General features: G+C 41.9%; 1 protein-coding gene across 1 annotated transcript in view; it reads right to left on the bottom strand.

Moving 5' to 3' along the window:
• FNDC1 (fibronectin type III domain containing 1) overlaps positions 1 to 14,788 on the bottom strand; it is a 129,957-nt gene that overhangs the window by 50,048 nt on the left and 65,121 nt on the right. The window contains exons 5-9 of the mRNA XM_006260531.4: positions 11,709 to 11,896; positions 11,346 to 11,453; positions 7,311 to 7,499; positions 3,366 to 6,482; positions 973 to 1,091 (exon numbers count right to left, since the gene is read on the bottom strand). Coding sequence (XP_006260593.1) covers positions 973 to 1,091; positions 3,366 to 6,482; positions 7,311 to 7,499; positions 11,346 to 11,453; positions 11,709 to 11,896 — 3,721 coding nt within the window. The remainder of the gene's footprint in view (positions 1 to 972; positions 1,092 to 3,365; positions 6,483 to 7,310; positions 7,500 to 11,345; positions 11,454 to 11,708; positions 11,897 to 14,788) is intronic.

The raw sequence follows: 14,788 nt of genomic DNA, 5'->3' as shown, positions 1-14,788 counted from the left end.
TCTGCCTGTTAAGCATCTAAATATATTTAAGGAATTGGCCCAAGGGATTGTCAAAATGGAGAAGTTATCCTGAAATAAGATAGGACGTACATTTACACTTTATATGCATTCTAGAATTCCTTGTTTAGACATATTTATTCTGGTGCTATTCTGGAATTAGCATTATCAAAGAGTTATTCCACAGTACCCATGATAGTCACTTTCCTTCTTTAGGCAAGCCTTAAGGCTAGGGATGGATATTACACAAACTGGAAACCAGTTTAAAATTGGTAACACAACAGAAGTTCAGTGCACATAAACCACTTTTAAAATGGCTGAAACTGGTTTATGATAAATCTAAATGGATGTAGTATCAGACTTAACTGATTTAGATTAAATCAGTGTATTAAACTTCTGTCCCAGATCCCCTCCAGATTCAAGTTACTCACAGTCCCCCAGCATCCCAGGTTGCTTTGCACCTCCCCTGCAAACCTGACCTCACAAGGTGGGCAGGCCACAAGCAGCCACAAGTTTAGCCTAAGCTGTCTGCTCCAGTCCAGGTGTGTTCTTGCACCCCCTGGCTTCTGGCCTGGGCCACTGCAAGCATGTGGCTGCATTTCCAGACTCAAAAGGGAATGTCTGTTCAATCTACACAGCTTAAACTAACCTGCAAAGAATGAATCAATTAAACTTCTGGCTTTTGGACTGTCAGTACTTAGCCTAAGTAACTTTAGAACACAAATCACATTACTAATTTGAAAAAAAACACATAACTGAACTTAAGGATGTTAATGCTGCTGAGTAATTTAGGTACCTTTGAAAATCCAATTTATTAAGATTTAATTAAGCCTTTTAAAACATACAACAAATAAAAACAGTATTTTTTCATCTATTTTGGAAGGACAGAATGGACTATTAGGAAATCTAATAATAAAAAAGTACAATTTTTTTAAAAGTCAAAACATCTTGAATTTGCAATGAAGGTTACCCTACCCACTTTGTTCCTTGAGGACCATTAATTATTTTCTGTCCAGTTGGTTTCCCGTTATTACCAGATAGTGGTTTTCCATTTCCATTTGTTTTTGTGGTAAGATTGGGCCTACCATTATAACCTAAAATGGGAAACACAGTATCTTCAGTATTGTTAAACCTGTGCATAGAATCAAACCACATTTTACAGCAAAGGCTATTTAAGCAAGTTTTACTGTTACAACTGTATCTCCCACAATTACTTTGACAGAGAGGATTAGAGTGACTCATAAAAATAAATACCATTTTAAGTCATTGAGGGCTTTCTAACCACTTTTGTCTTCAGAATCCGCACTTAATTATTCACACACAAAGCTATCTGCCCAATGCATAAAATCTGTGTTAAAACAGATTAAATACAGAGGCTAAGATTTAGCAGAACACTCTTTGGCTACTGTGCACTACAAATGTGGTATAACTGGTTACTGGAACAAGATATGCAGCTGCTTTGTGTCCTAAAGTAGTCATGGCATACCACAAGACCTGGCCCAGAAACTATTACAAATAATCACAAAATTCAGAATTAAATATGAATCCCAAACCACTTATCACTATTGCAAATACTGAAAAGGCACTCCTCAGCATAGTATCCAGGTCCTTTTAAAAAATGTACTACAGATCCTTAAATTAATTCCCAAACTACACAGCAAATATTCTAAGTGAACCCATAACACTCAAATCAACTTTCCTGAAAAGGCCACAATTAAGGGACCACTAGCAATGAAACTAGCTGCTAATGAATTCCAGTGATCTCATCTTACATCATGCTATGTAAAAAATCCGTCTTGGCCTTTGATGAATTTTTCGCAGCAAGAAATTGTAGAACTGATGACCTGCTATTGAGAAAGCCCTGTCACCAGCACTTGCAAGTTCTAACTTGTGGACCCACAGCTGAAGGATTACTGTCAAAAGCAGGTACTATAAGGAGGGAACTTCTTTTGAAATGAATGGCAACCCATTGTGTGCATTCAAGAGCAGAATTGGACCTGGTGTGAGTAACGTCTTGTAGCTTCTGAGAGAAAATGGACCATATTAGATGCAATATCTTAGCTCTGTGGATTTTAAATTTCTATAAAATAAATACATTTATATTTATTTAAATATTTTTTCAGTCTGGATTCTAGAGTTGTTTGTCTTCAGTTTGTTCAAATGAGACAATTATGGGCTTGTTTAAAGTATACATAGCAGATTTGGTCTTGCTCCCACTGAAGTTAATAGAAAGTGTGCTATTGGCACATGGAACACAGATCAAGACCTTAGCTTCTATGCAATTTTAAGAGGCAGAGAGTGAAAACATCAAAAGCATCAGATAATGTGCCCTAGGCCCAATTCTCCTCTCAGCTACACTACAGTAATTCAGGAAAATACAATTAAGGATGATGTCTAATTTATCCCAATGTTAGTGCAAGCAGGAAATGCTCCCCCTCAGTTCTTAATCAAACAGAAATACTACTGAGGTATGGTTCAATGCTAATTCTGAGTGAGAATACTGGGGAGAGTGCAGGCATTCCTAACTAAGGAATAGCCACAGAGACTGTTCAGGAATATCAAATGTGATATATTTGCTTACAAATCAGTATTCTAATCTTGAGTCACTACTAGCAGGTGCTTGTGAGCAGACACTCTGCTAGAAAGCCCATGGCAAGCACCAATATTCTGAATCACTAAAATATCAGAACGCAAAATTTAGTTGCCCACAAGGCAAATAATCGTAGCCAGTGGTACAATCCCAAGTAGCCTAGGAGCTGCATTTCCTCCAGAGTAAATAGCTCTTAAGAACTAGCAAAAGCAAGGCACACCAGATCAAAATAAAACATCTTGCATAGCAGAGTAAAGAGCAGAACAGTGGGTTTCATTCAGAGCTTAGAAAAATCTCTTGTAATTTATAAAAGGCACAGAAGCCCTGTTCTTTGCCCAAAAAGTCCAATCTTCCCAAGAGCTGTATTTAGCATACACATGTTCTTTCAGCACATACCTACTTAAGTCCTTAGTCTAAAATTAGTATGGTTTGATTTCCAAACATAGCTCCTGACTCTACAATCAAAATCACTTAGGCAGACCCCTCGAGCCCTCTTGGCTTCATTAGAATCCACATAGACATTAAAGTCTGTGTGTCCAGGTCAGATTGCAAGTCTGTGATTGACAAGTGCTTCAAGCTGAGCACCCCATGTTTTCAAGTGATAGGTAAACAGTTCTAGCTATGATCTCTGGATACTACCAAAAGATACCTAGTGCATTAGAATAAATAATTAAATCTGTGTCCTGATGAGATGCTTTTCCTTTTATCCAACAGGGGTTGGGAAAACAACATTTAAGACAGCCAAATTAAAAAACAAGCAGAGGCGGCATCATTTTACCTTGTCTGTAAGGAGGTCTAATGAACTGACGTTGAGAAGGACTTCGGAGCCTTGAGTTTAGTAGTCGCTGACGGGGGGATAGAGAGGGAGAAGAAGATGAAGAAATGGCTGGAGAAGCAGCATGCGTAGGATGTGGCTGAGAAGGCCCAGACATAGATGGAGAGAGGTGTGGCCAGACCAGGCTTGGTTTAGAAGGTGTATGCTGTCTGCTAGGAGACTGAGAAACTCTTGAGGCCACAGAAGCAGAACTGGGTGACGATGCAGGAAGAGAATGCTTTAAATGGGGAGGCTCCACACCCTCCCCTTCCTCACGCTCTTCTTCTACAGAACTTACTTTGCGAGGTAGAACAGATTCCATCATTTTTCTTTTATCATTAGCAACTTTGCCTCTAGAAATGGAAGATGACCACCTTGCTGCTGAAGATGTGGGTTTCTCCTCCACTTCTCTTTGATCATGTTCACTATAATCATGATCATCATCCTCATTTGAAACTGTCTGGTGAGATTTAGGTAAAGAAAGGGAATGATCTTTTGGAGAAGATTCAACTTTTGATGGTTTTGGCAGAAACTGACTGTATTTTTTCTCAGTTTGGGATGCTGTTCTAGTAGGGACCCTGGAATATGAATGGTGTGTAGGATGAGTTTGTCTCACAGAAGTGGAGGATGACTTTGAAGATAAAGAAGTGTCCCTACTATGCTGACTGCCTCTTGATGCATCACTGACAGAGTCAGTATCAGACCATGTATGTTTATAGGAAGAAGATGGTTTATGTGAATCTGGCATTTGCTCGCCTGAAGTGGTTACCCCGGATCCAGTATGTCTGCTTACTGGCAGAGAGGAACTTGATCCTCTGAAAGAGGTTATGGGGTCCTGTCTACTTTTGTGTTTTCCTTCAGCATTACTAGTTTGAGAACCTGATGGTTGCTGTTTTGAAAGAGACGAAGTAGAACTTCCCTGAGACGAAGAAGTAGGTATCCTCTTAGAAGAAATATCTTTAGGAAATACAGAACGGCCATATACTCTGTCGCCTGCCTCCTCCTCTACTACATCCTCATCCTCTTGTAGTTTTTCATTACTTTGGTCTCTAGAATTTAATGAGGACGACTGAAGCTGAGACTGACTAGGTCTTGCCCTTTGGGAAGAGCTGGGTTCTGAATGGAGAGTTTTTTGGGATGAGAAATGGGAGCCTTCAGTTGAAGGCTTTTTGGACAAAGGCATAGTTTGTTTTGATTTAGCCAGGGTTTCCTTTACCTCCTTATTGTCCTTCTCTTCATACTGACGCTTGGAAGTGGCAGACCTTGATGAAGACCCAGTAGAAGCTGATGAAGATGATGAAGTTCTTGACCTTGGATCCTGAACACTTTTTACTTGATGGTTAGTTCTAGCAGGTGAGGAAGACTGTTCAGGCAATGAAGACTGACGGACTGTAGACAAAGAGTGTGATGTGGGAGTTTCCTCTGTTTCTCTACTACGATGTTCATCCTCTGAACTGGAGTGGTATGGCTCTCTGTGACGAGTACTAACATCTACTTGAGAACTTCTTCTTTTAGAATAAACGGCTGAAGACTCTCTAGAAGAGGAAGGTGAGGGGTCATGTGTTATAGTAGAAGGTAATGGTTTTTCCTCTTCCAATTCTTTGTCAGTACTGGAACTAGACCTACTGCTTGAAGTTAGGTGTCCACTACTCTGAGGATTAACCTTGGACGAAATGGTAGAATAAGGTGATTTAGAGGGTTGCAGTTTAGATTCTGGGCTAATACCAACCCTGTTTAGAAATCTATTAGCTGTCTGAGATGACTTGTGCCTGGGCAGATTAAAACGCTCTGATGTGGATTGTCCTAAAGATGACCTAGACCTAAATACAGAAGAGTCTGGTCTTTTCTTTTCATGTTCTGCTTCTGAGTCCTCGCTATAATGATCACCATCATTGGAAACATCCTTTCCTACAGACTTATGGTTAGCAGAAAATGGGAAGCGTGAGTGAGCTGAAGAATGACTAGCAGAAACAGAAACAGCAGTCCTTGCTGACACAGCTGCAGTGGCAAAGTTTGGATCCCTTGACACATGAGGCTTGGAACCTGTGGGAAGCCTTTTCTGCGCTGATGGAGACAATCCTCCATCATGAGAAGAAAGTCTGGAATTTGAATTTTCATCTCTATCTCTGGTTTCTTTGCTATCATCATCATTGTGACTATGAACTAATTTAGAAGAGGGATAGTGTGAATGACTTTGAGAATTTGGACTTGATGAGGTAGGTAATTCAACTGGCCCAGAAGTGGGGTCTGGTTTAGTTCGATGGCTCTGGACTACCTTGCGAGACACAGCCGATTGCCGACTTGATGGTAAAGCCAAATGAGTATTCTCCAAATTTCTAGACAGTGTTTTACTTGACCCCGTGTCTTTAAAAGGCACAGAATCTAGCTTTGCTCGTTTTTCCTTCACACTGTCTAGGAGTTCATTATGCACATTTTCACCAGGCAGACTATCGGAAGGGTTTTTAGGAGAAGGAGTACTGGGGTTGTCTTGTCTTAGACGCTTTGTTTCATTGTCTGTGTACTTAGGAATGGAAGAAGATGCTGAGGAAGAGGAGGAGGAGCGTTGTGATAAGGAGGAGGATATTGATGATGAGCCATGCTTGTCTGTGTTTATCTGCCTTGTCAAGGAGGGAGTGCGTGATCTAGCTGGCATTCTACCTGAAGAACGGACAGAGTGGAATGGCCTACTTGGGGACAGGAGCCTAACATGTCTCCTCTGATCCTCGGTCTTAGGTAGTGTTGTTGGAGTTTCGTTAGAGGAATCATGCTCATCTGTGACTTCAGTGGCTTGGGGATCAGGTTCCAACTCTGCTGTCTTTTTAGAGGATAGCTGTGACTTATTTAGGACCCCACTGCCAGCCAAGAGTTTATTCTTAAACTCAGAAAGATGACTCTTTTTATCTGTACCAGTGACAGAACTAGAAGAATGAGCAGCAATATGTTTAGAGGAAGTGGATAATTTCTGAGAAGAAACAGAAGAAGTTTGAGAAGGGGATGAAGGGGCAGCATTCCCAGATTTCTTAGACTCCAAATTATCTTGAATGTTTGTTTTTTGATGAACATCCAAATCACCTCTAATTGCTGTAAAAAGAAAGGGAAAAAAAACCCTCTGCTTTAGTCACAACATTACATATAAACATAGCAACAACAAAAAAAGAAAAGCCCAAGGAAAAAAGTATCACTCGGCCAGCAAAAGCCAGATCATGTTTCAGAACACCAGATAATAATACTTTCTCTATTAATAAATCTATTTGGAAACAGAAATATCCTTCTTTTATCATCATAGGATCAAACAAGCAATTTATTATCTAAGAATGGAGTACCACAGAAAATGACTGGGGCCACATACTCAGCATAGCTTTTTTAACCTCAATGGCATTATGCTGGTTTACCCCAGCCAAGGATCTGCACATTAACTCTTAATCTGCACATTAACTCTTTTCAGCATTTCAAGTTTTCTACCAATGTAATGACATACATTTAGTAATAAGTAGAGAGTTGACAGTTTTGCCTAAGTAAAGATTGTAGGATTTAGCCAATTAACTTTTAAAATTGAAATTTATTTATGCTGCAAATACAGTCAGGAATAATTCATGTAATAAAGTAGAGTTAGAACTTTGTAAAGGAAAGAGAATATATATTTTCATGTAGTGGATACCAATACAGACAGATATATGTTTACTTTAAAAATGTTCTGTTCCAATTTGTATGCATTACAAAGATGCTTAATGATAAGCAGCTATGAAGCATATTGTTACTTTTTATTGAAATGAAACAAGCAGTGCTAATGAACTGCAATTCTACAGCTTTGGTGGAATGCTAAAAAATGTCAAATAATGCAATAAAAATGAACACAGACAAGACAATGACTCAAGTAGGTAGACTAAGCCATAAACACAGAATGCTTACTTGCTGGAATAGCAACACTGAAGGCTTTAGACTGAGGACCTTGCCCCCTCCTGTTTGCTGCACGGATTTTGAAAATATAACGTTCCCCAGGCTGTAGACCATCTATTATGGCAGAGGTTGTACTTCCAGGATAGGTGATGGACTTTGCTCCGAATGGTTTGAGAGCCGGGGCGTATGAAAGAATGTATTCTGAAATGATTTGGCAGACGGTTGGAAGGAGGAAACTGAAAACAGTCCTGTTTCCAGCGGACAGACTGTATGGGTAGGATGAATTAGAACGTGCATTACTAAAATTAATACATTAGCAATGCACGTCGAGTCAACAGCTGGAGCATAAAGACATGATATATAGTAAGTTGAATAAACATTCATTCAGCCTATTAAACAAAAATACATAAAGTAAATTAGCTTATTAAGTACACAGGATACAGAAGTTAAATCTTTCTAAAGAATATTTAGACAACAATCCCCATTGTTGATATTTATACCAAACAATAATTTTGACGAGAACTGAGTATTCTAAATAAAGCTTAACAGAAAAAAATAATTACAGAGTCAATTATTGGTACGTGGTCAGTTACCACTCTAGTAATGTATTATTTGATTCAACCAATCCCAGTTTTGTTTTTAAACACTAAAGATTTGGGGGTTTAAAAACGCTATGCTATCCTTTTGCAAAGACATTTTTTCTAATACAAATTTAACTAAATTAATCTAACGGCAGAAAATGTGGTTTATATAATGAAATGCTAGCATTTCAAGTGGCTACTAAAGATGAAATTCTATTACCTTTTGTGTGCTCAAATGGCAGCTGTCCAGCCACGTAAGTGCCCTTTTTGTCATTTATATATAGTTTAAGACTGTATTACTGGCACAGCACAGATGTAGTATACACGTGTAAAGTGAGCACACTCAGAAGAATACACACTTTCTGGGGGGGGTATGTGGCTACATGCACACACACAGGATATGCACATAAGGCACAAAATTGTTGCTGGACAAAAATCTAGCAGGGGGGAATTTTAGCTGCAAGAGCTAAGTGATTGCCCATGAGAGGTTTAAACTTGCCAAGCACAATGCTCTATCTACCACACCACAGGTTACGTATTATTCAGGCCCTTCTCTATCACTGCTTTTGAAGCTGGCCCATAAGCAGCCAACAAAGGGAGATATGTGGGCCCTGGAAAACAACACATGAATGTGTGCCTTAATGAGCCCTGTTCAACCTGCAGTATGGTGTATGAAGCACTATTCTAGGAAGCCAGAGATACAGGTTCAAACTCTACCCTCTGGGTGAGTGGGGCCTAGAATCTGGGTCTCCTACTTCATGGGAAAGCACCTTAATATTTTGGCTATTGGGGCTAAAACATGGGAGAGACGTTGTTGTCTTCCTCATTCCTTCTGGGACCTATACCAGTATATGCGTGTGCACAGCTGCCTGGCCCTTGCATGCCCACTGAGCATGCACACCATATGCACATGAACTTGCACATCCACAGAGCAGGGGCAACAGAATTGTAAATTACTTGTAAGATCCTGGGGCAGTGCACCTTTGGTGCCTGCCACTTGAAGTCAGCTGCCTGCTTCAGCCCAGGTGCCTGATTAAGGCAGTCATTTTCAAACAAAGGTCAGCCAGGCAGAGACAGCAGTTAGCTGCTTGCAGCCAAGGGAGCAGCACCATCCAGCTCCCTTGTGGCGTGAAACATCCTGGAGGTAAGGGCAGGAGCCAGGGGGATGGCTTGGAGGCTCCTGGTCCTGGGCATGACCTAAAACTGAACTCTGCCAAGGAAGGAAGGCCTGGTAGAACTGCCGGTGGTGCAACAGCCCCACTCAAATACCAGGACCGCTTGCCTCCCCGATGAAAAGTGGGTCGCCTTAATAACCCCAGCCCCCACAACACTGTGGGTAAGAGGGCCAGGCACAGCTACAGCCACCCGAGCCCAGGGGGTGTAAGACCGCAGGAAAAGAAGAAGGCCAGGCACAGCTGTGGCCACCTGAACCTACAGGGGTGAAAGACCTCGGAGGCCCCAGGGAGGGGATAGTTGTGTAGCCCCAGAGAGATGGGGTGGTAGAGAAGGCCCTGACAAGGGTTGAGTAGGACTGAGGGTCAGCCTGAAGGGTAGCCCAAGGGGGTGTGCTGAGTAGAGTTGTGGGATGGCCAGAAGGTCAGCACATGGGCCAATCCCCAGGAGATCAAGTTGTGGGGTGCACAGAGCCCAGTGAGGGGCTAGGGCAGAGTTAGCCCTCCGTTCGGTGAATCAACTGGCCACTACCCAGGTGAGGGTTGCGGGAGAGGCCCAAAAGACTGCGTGTCGCCACCCGAGGCATGACTCAGATAAGCCTGATGGTTTAAGGGGCTACTCAAGGGAGTAGGACAAGGGGGCACAGTATCATGCAGTGGGCAAGAGACCCTGTGAGAGAGGGTGGAGTGCAAGAGGCCCCAGTGAGAGGAGGGCAATATGAGTGTGTGAGGGAATGAGATCAGACATCGGATTAAGTTGGCCTGGCTTTAGGCCAGGAGCATAGCAACATACTGGATGCCATCTGCGAGGCATGAATCACAGTGTAGGGATGGTGCAGAGCCGTGGATAGTACTCCCTGGTATCGGGGCATGTAATGAGTAGTCTCCCGCATTTACCACCAGTTCACTGATACAGCCAAGTCATGGCAGGTGAGACTGGGTGGACTGCCGCATAGACAGGAGGGCAGGCCAACTTAAGACTCGGCTCCAAGCTTGCCCCCTGTCAGAGCCAAACAATCCAGCTGCAGTGTCCAAGCGCAATTTAGGCATGCAAAGAGTAATTGCTATTTTATTCTAATGGCATTTATATAGGAATGGACAGAATTAATAAGCTAGGGCACCTATACATGTGCCAAATGCCTGCTCCAACGTGATGTAATTAGAATGTGTCGGAGCAGACTCAAGTAATTGAGCCTGTTTGATCAAACAGACTCGATTAACCTAGTCTGCTGCTGCATTCTAATTAGAACACTCCAGCAGCCTCGGTGTCATATGTATTCAGTGTCCCTGCATTTCAAAGTGGCAGCAGGAGCTCTTTAACTAAAACCTTTTGAATAAGCTTTAGTTAAAGCTTCCCCATTGACATTTTGAAGTGCAGGACACTGAATACACAAGATGCTGGAGGCATTTTTATTAGAGTGGTTCCCAAGAGCCGCTATAATTAAAACACTCTTCTCCCCTAGCCGGAGCACATGTAAAGATGCCCCTAATTTTGCATCTTGGGAAGAAATATTTGGCCTTAAGGTTCCTAAGTGATTTGTCATTTTGCAGTTTGTGGATCCCTGAAATGTAGGGCCTTAGAGGAGTCTTTGTAATGTGTACTTAATCTCTGAAAACACAACCTCTTTAAAAGGCCACTCAAACTGAGTCATCCCAAATCACTATTCACTTCTGAAAATTTAGGGCAAAGCATGTAGAGTGCTCAGAAGTCAGTGCATGTCATGAAATTTCATATCATATCCATGAAGTGTTGCATACCTTTAAAAAAAAAAAAAAAGAATTGAGGTAATTTTTTTATGCCTGTTCGTTAATGAACAGGCATAATCCAATTTATGCCTGTTCGTTAAAAAGAGCCTTTTAAATAATAAATTTAAGATTGTCAGGAAACAAATCTTTTCAGTACTTTGTTGCTTATCCTATTTTTCATGCCTAACCATCCAAAGACCTTTGGATCCAAAGGTCACTTCAATAGCAAAAACTTTGTATCGTCCCAGGAAAAGGTTAGGGACTTCACTTGGCTAAAGCTGACCCTGAATTAGAAAGGGGAAAAGTCTCATTTCATTCAGCTGTAAGGACTGCCAGTAACAAGAAACTGTTGATATGGTCCGCTGTTTGCACAAAAGTCCCCTTTATCAAAGTCTGCCTCAGGCTAGAAGTCTTTCTGAGAGAAGCACAGCTTCCTACTATTGTACGTTATACAACAGCAGAGCCTGGCTTCACTAATGATAGCACAAATTCAAGAGTTCAGTATTTTCAGTTCTCTTTCAGTACACTTATTGCTAGTAATAACCTACCTTTGACTTTTCCTTCACTCTCTGAAAGAGGTTCCCAAGATGCAGTGACAGATGTTGGTTTGCCTGATACTGGCCAGACATCTAAATTTTCAGGAGCACTAGCAGGAGCTGTGAAACATTTGATAATATTCAGAAAAACAGCAGTTAAGGTGGGAAGTAATGGTTATATCATTTGCCATGTCCCTCCTGTATCCTTCCCTCTGGCCCCTCCCACCCCAAACCAACATTCCAAAAACTTGAATGTGACCATTTTAAAAAGATAAAAATTAAAATACATCAATCAATCAACCAGAGCCAGGTGTGGCTGAACTAGATCTAAAGTCTCAAAATGTATATCACATTGAAGGACACATTAATACACACCGGCTTCTGGGGTTCGTTGGTAAACAGAAACACTCCACGTGCCTTCCTTTTCTCCCTCTGAGATGCGGACCGCAAATTCATACATGGTGTCTGGCATCAGATTATCCACTAACGCCCGTCGGTTAGGCACCTGTTTATAATCCCACCTTGCCGATTCCCCTTTCTCGCGATAACGAACAGTATATTGCCTGGGAATGGAAATGAGAGGGGCAAAAATTCATAACCCATCCAGTAATGCCACCGGGATCAAGCATAGTCTATATCTTTTTCTATAAACATGCATGGCTAATAAAATAATCCAAAAAATTTAGTAGTCCATGTCAGAGCACAGAGATGCTCCAGTCAAGAACAAGTTACCTCAAGATATACGAAGGTGGGGACCTACAAGGCATCAGTTGCTCTTCAGTAACTGCCCACGTGCCTGCTCTTATTTTGCACTAAATGAAAACTTAGTATAACAACACAGTATGTTAGACCTATTTCACTAAGGGCGACATTATTTCAATTTAGTTTTCATGTATTTGTGGAGTACAAGCATGCCGTTACTGCAGAGCAGCTGATATGCTTTAAATCCCCAACACTGCTTACTGCATGATAACTTGTTCATGAGCACACACCTTAAGGGTGTCTGTACACATGCTCTAGGGTTCGAGGGCAGGGGAACGTTAATTAGAGCAGCTCCTACACCTGTACGCTAATTAAAACGCCACAGTGTCACATGTATTCAGCATCCCATGTTTAACTAAAGCTCATTCAACAAGTTTTAGTTAAAGCTCTCCTGCCACCATTTTGAAACGCAGGATGTTGAATACATGCGACGCTGCAGCACATTCTAATTAGAACATGTCAAACAACATATATAGGCACCCCAATGTCCTTACAGAGCATAAATCACTGCAACACCCAGTCACTGATCTTCTGAGCTCCCCAAACATCAAAGTAAATGATTTATGAGCTGGTTGCACCCTGGGAGGAATCTGCTCTAGAAGAAGGGTGTAGTGTTTTCCCTATTGCCCTTCTAGGGGTTGTCTCAGGGGAAGGACAACATTGCTATGGATGGGATTACCAGGAGCCTCGCCAATGGAGGTTGCCTGTGGGACAGCTAAATTAGTATATCTCCTGGCTGCATCTTCTCCCTGGCCAGGATCATGCAGTGGCAGGCTCCTCCAGTGGAAGAGGGATTGTGGCATACTTTATCCCAAAACCCACACAAGTGGTCCTTTACACAGTCAAGGGTCACTCCCTCTGAAGGTAACATATTCCACTGTCTAGTCTCTTTATGTATTTAAATTCTATAAAATGTGATTACTATATAAAGTGAAGAGCTTCCAGTGGTGCCTGATCCTGACTGGGGTCTGAAGAAGTTATTGAACTATATATAAAGAAATCTAAATAAAAACAATCCCAAGAATCTTTCAAGGAAACATGTATGTTTCTTTAGTTGAGTCCAGTTGCAGTAATCCCAGGTGATGTTTTAGTTTTTCTAGATCCCCACCCCCCCAAAACACCTCTGCATTTTGATTTTGGCAAGACTTTTTTTTTTCCCCTGGCAAATCCTGGGGATCCATGAGGCTCTGAGTGATACCACTGTATATTTGTCATTGGGGCCCAGCCTGGGGGTTTTTTTTCCTTTTTCAGTCAGACCATTTCTCCTCGTTCTGGAAGTACACATTACGGCCTTCATCGCTATTACTCCTTCTGTGTCCTTTGGTATACTTCAGCCTAGCGCTACATAGCCCCTAACTATTCCCATACTGAGAAACGTATTCCAATGAATACAAACAACTGGCAACTTCCTAGTTTCTTGGTTCACATTTGCCTTTGACCATTGTGGCATGCTGCTATATGCCAAGTTCCTCCATTCATATAAGACCATGACCTACTCAACCCCAACTCCACTGGGTTTCTGGAAGGTTAGTATTTGAAAAGGGAAAACCTAAAGATCTATAATAGCTTACAGCAGCACTATCCCTTGAGCCCAAGTTTCACTCTCAGTCCCAGATTTGTCTGTAAAGTTGGCCAAGTGATTACCATAGTCTTGCTCAACAGCTTGCTTCCCTTTCTAAACTCTGAAATGGGCATAACCTCAAATTTAGATCACAACTATCCTAAAATTTAGCTGTTTCCAAACATGGGATTTTGTGTTTCTATCAATTACTTTGGTTAATGGAAGAAAAAAATATCTTGTAACTCTCAGTCTGAAAAGTGGCCAGCAGTATTATACAACTCCTCTAGTTTGAGATATTATAGTTTCCTGTCAGACTCTTTAATCAGTCCTAGGGGGAAATATCTTTCCCTATAAATATCAACTAAAAAACACAGTGTTTACGGCAGAGCAGTTGAGGCGCCTCGCTACTGCTCCAGAGGCATAAGTCAGAGTCTTGTGCCAGACATACTGAAAAGCTGCCGCCAGTCAACCCAGCTGTACATGGGCACTTGGTCAATCAGGCTAAGGAAACACAGGAGATCAGACATGATGCCAGTCACATCATTCCCTTGTAGGCCACAAGAAACTGGATGGCTTGAGCTATGCTAGCATGGTGGGACATGCTAGACAGAGCCTTGACTTTTTGACCTCACACATATTTTGGCCCAATACAGCTAACATAGAGAGAAAAGAATGCACCCCACCCCTTCATTGAACATACTCCTCACAGCCAAAGAGGGGTCATTGCTTATGTGTCACACCTCCCTCACCACAACCTTGGATGCCAGGGAGAACAGCTCTTGCCAAAACCTGCATGTGCTGTGAGCTCTGAACTCTCCAACTGATCAGTACAGAGCCCCTGCTTTCAAGCAGCTCAGGAATCCAGTGACTGAATGCTACCACTACTCATCCCCTCTTTTCTCCTGTCACTAAATTATGAAGGGTGAACAGCAACAGCGCTCAGGAGCTCTGGCAGGAGCTGGACTGACATGCCAGTAAAATCAGAGCTCACACCAAAGGGGTATGTGGCCACACCACTGCACCCCCCTGGATCCATCCCTGTATAACAGCAATGCCAAACAATTGAGGAAGAGACTTGCAACCTTATGCTCTGGAGTTTAAGTTAGTCTCTAACTACCAGAGATCTGAATGA

Source organism: Alligator mississippiensis, chromosome 1 (assembly GCF_030867095.1).
Source record: "Alligator mississippiensis isolate rAllMis1 chromosome 1, rAllMis1, whole genome shotgun sequence".
Lineage (NCBI taxonomy): Eukaryota > Metazoa > Chordata > Crocodylia > Alligatoridae > Alligator > Alligator mississippiensis.
Note: the sequence above shows the minus strand (reverse complement) of the source record. Positions and strands in the feature narration are given on the sequence as shown.